The sequence below is a fragment of the Eutrigla gurnardus genome (genome assembly GCF_963514095.1).
Source record: "Eutrigla gurnardus genome assembly, chromosome: 12".
Lineage (NCBI taxonomy): Eukaryota > Metazoa > Chordata > Actinopteri > Perciformes > Triglidae > Eutrigla > Eutrigla gurnardus.
Window position 1 is genome coordinate 4,855,606 of NC_139926.1, and position 10,275 is coordinate 4,865,880.

A 10,275-nucleotide genomic window follows, 5' to 3' on the forward strand; every position below is an offset into this window, starting at 1 on the left:
AAATAGGCTAACATGAAGTAACATAAAACTAAATGAAAAGTTTCCCTTTACATTTAGTGCAAAGTCAGCCCTCTTGAGATTGCCTACCGATCAGAAATGACATGTGATATATGTTTATTTAAAGGACTAATTTCACCTTTGAACACCGTGAACATTTGGATTGAAGGCAGAGAAAAGTGTTACTGTGGACATTTTGACAGACCTTGACATTTCACTGGAATCCAAATGAGCTGCTGCTGTTCTCAGAGAAGGAGCGAGCAAAACATGCTATGAAGCCCCGTTCAGGTCTAGAGGAGTCTTTCATTCTCTAATGAATGTAATTGACTTATGTGACAGCTCATGTGGCCACGAAGCAGACCGTACTGCCTGGCATAAGCATGTACCAAACTTAAAGCCTTTACTTTCTGTGTGGACACCCTACAGGCCACGGAGGAGAAGGAGGAGATGGAGGAGCTGCAGGCCTATAACCGCCGCCTGCTCCACAACATCCTGCCCAAAGACGTGGCCGCTCACTTCCTGCAGCGTGAAAGGCGTAACGACGAGCTCTACTACCAGTCCTGCGAGTGCGTGGCGGTCATGTTCGCCTCCATCAGCAACTTCTCAGAGTTCTACGTGGAGCTGGAGGCCAACAACGAGGGGGTGGAGTGTCTGCGGCTGCTCAACGAGATCATCGCTGACTTTGACGAGGTGGGATGTGTCACTCTGCTCACTTTGCTTACCAAAATCAATATTTCAACATAGTTCCACTATTCTCCATCCTTTCTGCAGTTTGACCCACATGATTATCAAATATATTGATTAAATGCAGGTTTAATCAATATATAAAGACAAGGGAAACGGATTTATTCATTTTCAACTCGTGGATCATAAAATATCAGATATGAAATTACTCTGCAGATGCTCCGCGTTAAATGAGACCATACTTTTCTTTTGATGGCAGTTTTTGAGCCACAACAAAGGCGAACACAGGACCTGCAGATAAGGCTTGTTTTTTAAACATCGTCGTCAGTCACATGCAGCTCCTACCAGTGGGTTAAGAGTCAACATAGAATGAGCACAGCAACCAGTTACTAGAAAACAATAATGGAAAGCTGATTTATTTCTTTGTTTTTCAAGTATGTGCAAAAGGTTTAAAAAAAGAAAAATAGTGAAAATTCTAATTTTCATTTGGGCCTGCTGTTCTTATTTCTACTTCTCAGAAATGACCTCACTTTTCCACTTTATCACAGAATCCATGTTTTCCTCTAGTCACGCAGACATACACAGATACCTTTGTCTGGCTGTTTTTTTCATCTGCTGATTTCTTTCCTCTGTTCCGGATGGATGTGTGTCTTTTCTGTGACATTGATGCTGACCAGTTTCAAAGTGCAGTTCAGACCGTGACTTTAGTTGCAGACAAAGTCCGTGACATCCGCGGGACATGGGGAATGAGCATGATGAACGTGACCTCCAACCGCAGCAGCAGGAATTTATTAAAAACAGAAGTATAATATTTCTAACCAGCACATACAATGTTCTATGATTAGCAACACCATCAATAAAAAACCCAAACGAAGCAAACCCTTTTCCAGGACATTTCAAGCATTCTTGGGAGCCCCCTAGTGGCCGTAGGGGCCCTAGCAGCCACTTAGTTTGCTTAAGCCTCGGACTGCCTCGGAAACCTGTATAACCTCATATAAACAATTTAAGATTGGAGCCAATAGATACAGAACTTCACAGACTGAACGTTTCCTCTCCTGCCACCATTAGATCATCAGCGAGGACCAGTTCCGCCAGCTAGAGAAGATCAAGACCATCGGCTCGACCTACATGGCGGCCTCCGGCCTCAACGACTCCACATACGACAAGGCCGGGCGCTCGCACATCCGTGCCCTGGCCGACTACGCCATGAGGATGATGGACCAAATGAAATACATCAATGAACACTCCTTTAACAACTTCAAGATGAAAATAGGTGAGCGGATTTCTACATCCAACAGGAAACTGTTATTGACCCTTTTACACTTTGGCAACAGTACGGCCAAAGTAGTAAGTATGGCTGAGTGGACTAACTTACTAACGCTATGCAAGAACATTAACCACAACGATGGTGGAGGCAACCTACATGGACACCTTCCAGATGTGTGTTATATTAGTGGATGGGTAGGATCCATTGGCAAGTGGCCCAAATATATCCCTGTTTGTTGGAGAAACAGGACATCTAACACCATGAAATAGACACCTCCCTACTCACTATCCAGTGAGTACTATGTAGAGGACCATGTAGAGCACTATATAGAGGTTTATCTAGAGGACTCTATAGAGGACTATGTAGAGGACCATGTAAAGGTCTAAATAGAGGAATATCCAGAGGACTATGTAGAGGACTATGTAAAGGTCTATATAGAGGGATATCTAGAGGACTATGTAGAGGACCATATAGAGGACTATATAATGGATTATGTAGGGCCATGTAGAGGACTATGTCAAAGTGTATATATAGAGGAATTTGTAGAGGACTATGTAAAGGTCTACATAGATGACAATCTAGAGGACTATATAGAGGACTATGTAAAGGTCTATATAGAGGACTATGTAAAGGTCTATATAGATGACTAGCTCAAGGACTATATAGAGGAGTATGTAAAGGTCTATATAGAGGACTATATAGCGGACTATGTAAAGGTCTGTATAGAGGACTACGTAGATGACAATGTAGAGGTATATAATAGATTACGTAGAGGACTATATAATGGATTATGTAGAGGATTATATAATGTATTACGTAGAGGACTATGTAGAGGGCTATATAATGGATTACGTAGAGGACTATGTAGAGGGCTATATAATGGATTATGTAGAGGACTATATAATGGATTATGTAGAGGATTATATAATGTATTACGTAGAGGACTATGTAGAGGGCTATATAATGGATTACGTAGAGGACTATGTAGAGGGCTATATAATGGATTATGTAGAGGACTATATAATGGATTATGTAGAGGACTACATAATAGATTATGTAGAGGGCTATATAATGGATTATGTAGAGGGCTATATAATGGATTATGTAGAGGACTATATAATGGATTATGTAGAGGACTATATAATGGATTATGTAGAGGACTATATAATGGATTATGTAGAGGGCTATATAATGGATTATGTAGAGGGCTATATAATGGATTATGTAGAGGACTATATAATGGATTATGTAGAGGACTATATAATGGATTATGTAGAGGACTATATAATGGATTATGTAGAGGTCTATGTAAAGGACTATATAATGGATTATGTAGAGGACTATATAATGGATTATGTAGAGGACTATATAATGGATTATGTAGAGGACTGTGTAATGGATTATGTAGAGGACTATATAATGGATTATGTAGAGGACTATATAATGGATTATGTAGAGGTCTATGTAGAGGGCTATATAATGGATTATGTAGAGGTCTATGTAAAGGACTATATAATGGATTATGTAGAGGACTATATAATGGATTATGTAGAGGTCTATGTAAAGGACTATATAATGGATTATGTAGAGGACTATATAATGGATTATGTAGAGGTCTATGTAAAGGACTATATAATGGATTATGTAGAGGACTATATAATGGATTATGTAGAGGACTATATAATGGATTATGTAGAGGACTGTGTAATGGATTATGTAGAGGACTATATAATGGATTATGTAGAGGTCTATGTAGAGGGCTATATAATGGATTATGTAGAGGACTATATAATGGATTATGTAGAGGTCTATGTAGAGGGCTATATAATGGATTATGTAGAGGTCTATGTAAAGGACTATATAATGGATTATGTAGAGGACTATATAATGGATTATGTAGAGGTCTATGTAGAGGACTATATAATGGATTATGTAGAGGACTATATAATGGATTATGTAGAGGTCTATGTAGAGGGCTATATAATGGATTATGTAGAGGTCTATGTAGAGGGCTATATAATGGATTATGTAGAGGACTATATAATGGATTATGTAGAGGACTATATAATGGATTATGTAGAGAACTATATAATGGATTATGTAGAGGACTATATAGGGGGCTATGTAGAGCAATCCAACACTATTAATGTAATTTTGTGAACCAAGTTTTGTAAAAGAAAAAAAGGTGGAATAAATAATTATCATAATTCTGTATTTTTGGAACATCTCTCTACTTGTTAATTGTCTCCTTTCTTAGGTCTCAATATTGGTCCAGTGGTTGCCGGGGTGATCGGCGCCAGGAAGCCTCAGTACGACATCTGGGGGAACACGGTGAACGTGGCGAGTCGCATGGACAGCACAGGTGTACCTGAGAGGATCCAGGTAAAGTTTAGTTTATACTGGCTGCAAAATACGTCTCATTTCAGTTAGTAAAGAGCTGCAACAATACAATAGAAAACTCAAACCTTTCTCAAAATATGTGAATGAGATATGTCTGGCTGCAACTTATCATTATTTTCATTGTTGATTAATCTGTTGACCATTTTCTCGATGGATTGATTGGTTTCTAGTCTATAAAATGTCAGACAAAAAAGCCCAAGATCTCGTTCCAAGAGACTTGACTTTTTTTCTTTACAACAATAGTAATAGCAAGAGTTGATTCATTTACTTAGTTAATTTAATAGTTGACAATGAATCAATTATTCATCTTTGCAGCCATATAAATCATTTGAGTCATATATATATAGTACAGTAAGTAATTTATTTTTTTTAATGTCACAAATCATATTCTCTTGAAAGGATAACTCAGCAGGATTTCATTTAAAAGTACCCATCAGATACACACATTTGTATACTTCCCATCATTTCAAATAACTGTCACTCAAACTTTATTACTAATAAGAATGTGCATTCTCTCTGTATTAATTTGTCTTATTCTTTCTTGTCTGAAACAAGTCAAATCATTCTGGATAACTAGAGCAATCTCAGTCCTGCTGACAGAGTTTAGTAATAAATGAATATTAAGGCTGAACCAGCTCATTAAAGTAGTGTTTGCAGAGCTCAGGCCTGCAGTTAGTTTGGTTTCCCATCTAACGTGTCTGAAGGGCAGAGCTCATGTACGTAAGATGAATTTCTCATTTTTGACCAAAATAGCCCAGGAGCCGACGGCTGGATTTAGAAAAAGTCTCCTCAAGTTAATGAAAAATGTTAATTAAAAACGGCCATATTGGTTTTGCTCTATCAGATATGAAATAATTTAAGCTTAATAATTCAAAGCTACTTTGAACACAGATGGAACCCTTTAATTTCATCTCATCCGTCTGCACTGCACCTTGTGAAAAACCATTTACAGAGTAAATCTGCGTCACTCCGGCCTCATGAACATGAAAGCAGCATTCACACTACGGTTGGAACCAAAATATTCAGTATCCACATACAGACGAGGTGAGATAATCAGGCTTTTTGTACACTAGGTACTGTGTGTTTGTGCACCTTGCAGAATAATACATCTATATATATTTTAAATTTCAGTATTTTTGTACATTTTTCAGCCCAATAATAGAAAAGGCTATTGTGTAAAGGCAGGTTTAGTTCAACAAAAAGCCAAAATTATAATTAAGATAAAACACTTGACATGTAACTAGATTGTATTTGTTTCTGCTTTGTTTGATAGTAACCCATCAAATATAACCTGTACAATCCTTAAACCAATATTCTAATTGATTACCACACTTCTATATCGATCTCCTGAATTGGGTTTATGGTAAATTTAGAAAAATGATGGGTCAGACTTTAACATTAGGACGACACAGTAAGTGATCATTTTGTGAATGAAATAATTGCAGGTCAAGTTAAATTTGATTGACATCACGGTTACATATGAATATTCTAATACAAACACTGAAAGGCTTGACGTGAACATGTTTTTATACCTCCTGGAAAACAAAATTTGATGCGTTCTTACATGAGTTCATCTTTTCAACCATCAAATCAAATCTCTCCCAAAGTTATTTCCCACCTGCTGATCCTGTTTCGCAGGCAAACTCGTCTCCATACAGAAGAAAAAGACTGGAAATCAGCTTCAGCTCGACTTTCAATCAAGAGCTTCTAAATTGTAGTTTTTACTACTTTACGTCATTTTCTCTTTTATAGAGCAAATACGTTATTCTCCTGGTGTCCTCTAGGGGCATCACTGCTGAATGATGGGGCATTGCATTGTTGAGCCTGAAAACTGTCTTTGCACTCACTGTCCCTTCCTCCCTCGGTCCTCAGGTCACGGCAGACCTGTACCAGGTACTGAGCTCCTACAACTACACCCTGGAATACAGAGGTCTGGTCACAGTCAAGGGCAAAGGAGAGATGATGACCTACTTCCTGACCAGTGGACCCTCCAGCAGTTAACCTCAACGAGGCGGCGAGTAGACACGCTGGGGTCGGCACTGTAACTTCACCTCTGACCTACCGAGCAGGACTCCTAATAACTTACAACGGACTGAGACTTCTCACAGTGCCGAAACTTTCTTAAACCTACTGAGGTCACACCGGGGTCGATGAGTGCAGTCATCCCAAAAGCTCAGCCTAGGGAGAGACTATGGGTGGGGAAAGGACTCGTTAGCCATTGAGACCAAAGATGTCCAATCAGTGCATAAAGACAGCCAGCCGTGTGGATCTTTGTCCTAAAGGAGGAAGATTTTCAGAGGAGACGCCTGCAGCAGGACATGACGTGTGCCGCTTCCTCTCTGCCTTTCTCCTGCTGACGTATACATCTACATGTTAAACACATGTGTGTATACCATGTTATGTACTGTATGTTAAACACATTTTGTCCAAGTTCTCGTGGTACAGGTACGAATCTTTCAAGTGTGGACCAGCACTGCAACACTATCCGTCCTTGTATCGATCACGTCCGTATCTAACAGATTGTAGGAGGAGTTGTCTTACCAGTGGCTAGCGAGACTGTCCCTCGGAGACAGTCCGGCCTGTTTCCTAGCATGGACAGAGAAAACGCTCCACAGTGTTTACAGAAGGCATCAGACGCGTTCATTCACAAAGGTACACGACAGGATCATCAGCGTAGAAACGCACACAGAACACAAAGAGGATGTCAATGAAGAGCTTTTTCTAATCTTCGACATTTTGTATTTTGACTTCAGAACACCAAACCCTATCAGATATTTTAAGAGTCTATATTTTGTACATTAATATATTAGAGAGCTATCTATCTATATATATGTGTATATGTATATATATATATATATATATATATATATATATATATAAAACACCAATGTGTATTCAGATGTACATACTGTATCACTCTCATGTTGGGATTTCAGAAGCCCTCGCTGGTGTTGCCTGTTCTTAGATTTTCTTGCTCCTTTCCCTGAATTGAGCGTTTTTGATCTGCAGAAATCTGTGATTATTTCTGTCAAAACGAGTGAACTCACATGGTTTGACAGACTAGAGGACAAGACGAATGCTTACATTTTTTGCACTCCAGTGCTTTCAGCTGTCCGCCCCTTCCTGCATCGCTCCAATCTTCACTTTTTGCTTGCTTAATCAGAATGGTACGACCCAATGAATGTCCAATGATCTCCGATGCGGCCTTTAATATGAACTCTACACTGACGGCGGCGATGATGCTCATCCTGTGGACGGGACCGACGAGCCCATGCGGAAATGTGTCCTTTAATCTGCTGTTTTTGTTCTTTTTTTTTTCCAATCAGAGAAGTTTCCTTCAGTATTATAATGTTACTCAGCATGTCATCAGACAAACTGTCTTTAAGTGATTATTTTTTTTTTTTTTAGTTACCAAACACTACAGCTGGTTCTGTTTGTCTTGGCTGAGTCTCAGAGGACAGGAATCAGTAAATGTCTGGACAAATGTCAAGTTTTTAGCAAATTTAGAGAAGGCTCGCATTATTTGTTTCTTTTTGTTATTGTTAAAAAACAGATTGACAGATTGACTGACTAACCTATTTCTTCAGAATCTTCAGAAGTGTATGAACACTTAAAATGATCCACAATAAAGTCTAGAATAATTAGAAAATAATCTGTTGTGGCAGTTAAAATGGCTTTTTCAAAATTGATGCATTGAAGCTTTGTGATAAGATAAGGGGTAATTCATTTTCCAATACAATTTATTTTTACAATTACCTCTTGAAACAACGAAGGCACATGCAAATGACAAGATAATCCAACATGTAAATCAGACTTTTACCTCTATTTAAGATTTCATTCAACTTGTTTTTCTTTTTACAAAAAAAACACTGACAATGATGAAGATATTGTTTAGATAATGAGTATCAAACAAAATATAAATCATACCCTTTAAACTAAAAATAGCTATGTTTTGTAATTAACAATCAAATGACTTAATTGTGTGTTAATTACACACAAGCAATACTTGTTAGTATGATTCATTGGTTTAGCTTTTTGTCTTTTTATGGGAAACATTGTATTTATTTTTATTTTATAAGCACCAGTCTTATCCTTTATATCTTGGTGGTTTTGCGTTCCCGTGTAAGAAACTTGGCATTTCGTCCAAATGTTTGCTGCTTTGATCCTGTAGAATGAAATGAACATTGCACTGGTCCACTTCTGGTGGTTTCTGTTTTCTTAATGTACTGTACTGCTTGAACCATTCTCTTCACAACTACCACTACAACTTCAGGTGTCATGCCATCCAACACGCTGCCATTTTTCGCCATGTGAGCACCTCGTTCTCCTCTTCATGTACAGAAGTGTGCCGTTAGAGAACCTGGGAGGAGAAGGTGAAGATGAGTGTATTAAAGAGCAGGAGACGCTCCCCTCCTCTTCATTTCTACAGCAGGAGGAGCCTCGTGAGGATAAGATGGCAGCGTGGGTTGTTTTTGTTGTCATGCCAAACACTATGCTGTTTTTTTACAGTCAAATAAACTGCTGAGATGTTTCACAGTTATGACATGATTTTGTTTTACTGTATAATCTGCATGTTGTCACCAATAGATTTACATGAATGCCTGTTTTGCTGTTGTGTCATCATACTTGTGTAACAACAGCTAAGGAATCTGTCATCTATAACAAAATATCAAGGTCAAATGGATCCCCAATAGTGAGGCCAAGCCCCGCCCCTTCCTGTGTCCTCCATGGACTTTATTTTAGAAGAAAGCTGTACTGTAGTCAACGGCAGGCAACAAATAGATGTTTTTAACCCGTTTGATTTGTACCATGAGATACTCATGTTTGTCGATTTAAAGTCCACAGCTGGTTGCTAGGTGACGGGAGTAGCAAAGGTGGGCACGAACGGAACCAGACCGTCTCATTTCAGAGACCTCAGTTCGGTCTTCAAAGGAGCCGTCTCTTGTAGACCAGGAAGGCAGCGTCCTGAAACCTCCCAGACCCCGGCCTTTGAAGACCTCAAACAGGACACACAACACAGGACTTCTGGTGTTTGTCACCTGTCCTGCTCCCATCGCCTAGCAACCAGCTGCAGTTGAAAAAAGAGCATAGAAGAGGTTACTAATGTTCTCTGATTTAAATGGAGTCAGAGATCATATCTTATTCTCATAATTTATACTGTGACAGAGTGAATGCTTCACCATCAGTGTATGATTTTTGTGTGTGTATGGTGAGAATGTTTTCTTCCGCATCTCCCGATGCGTAGATGCCGTTTAAATGATCACTAGTGCAGAATGAATCTTGGGATACGTTGGAAGGGAGTGAAGGATCCATCAGTTGGATCCTCTGAATCCAGAAAGAGTCTTTGAGATGGGACATACTTGATTCAGCTGCTGTGATGCATTCAAATGCAGCTTCAGAAGGTTTCAGCTGCTGAACTGGGCCACAGATGCAGTACATCACCAACACAGCCATTAGCTTGTCTTGCTAGCTGGCTAACTTACCTATGTTCCATCTCTAATGTAACTTTATCTAACCTGACGTGTTTTATCCAGAGACTCTTAATCAGCAGGAAGAGAAAGAAGCAGAGAGTCCTGTTGTTAGTGAGTAACGTTACATCCTGGTACCCAACACACAGAGAGACCTGTTGTTATAGTAACGTTACATCCTGGTACCCAACACACAGAGAGACCTGTTGTTATAGTAACGTTACATCCTGGTACCCAACACACAGAGAGACCTGTTGTTATAGTAACGTTACATCCTGGTACCCAACACACAGAGAGACCTGTTGTTATAGTAACGTTACATCCTGGTACCCAACACACAGAGAGACCTGTTGTTATAGTAACGTTACATCCTGGTACCCAACACACAGAGAGACCTGTTGTTATAGTAACGTTACATCCTGGTACCAACACACAGAGAGACCTGTTGTTATAGTAGCG

At 39.2% G+C, this 10,275-nt stretch overlaps 1 protein-coding gene across 2 annotated transcripts in view; it reads left to right on the forward strand.

The window, feature by feature from the left end:
* adcy5 (adenylate cyclase 5) overlaps positions 1-8,956 on the forward strand; it is a 102,372-nt gene extending 93,416 nt beyond the window's left edge. The window contains exons 18-21 of one of the 2 annotated variants that reach the window (XM_084022562.1): positions 424-687; positions 1,750-1,954; positions 4,206-4,330; positions 6,221-8,956. In XM_084022562.1, the coding sequence (XP_083878688.1) occupies positions 424-687; positions 1,750-1,954; positions 4,206-4,330; positions 6,221-6,349 (723 nt within the window). In that variant the 3' untranslated portion in view covers positions 6,350-8,956. The remainder of the gene's footprint in view (positions 1-423; positions 688-1,749; positions 1,955-4,205; positions 4,331-6,220) is intronic. The other variant, XM_084022561.1, reaches the window with a different exon arrangement.
* Positions 8,957-10,275: the final 1,319 nt, after the last annotated feature.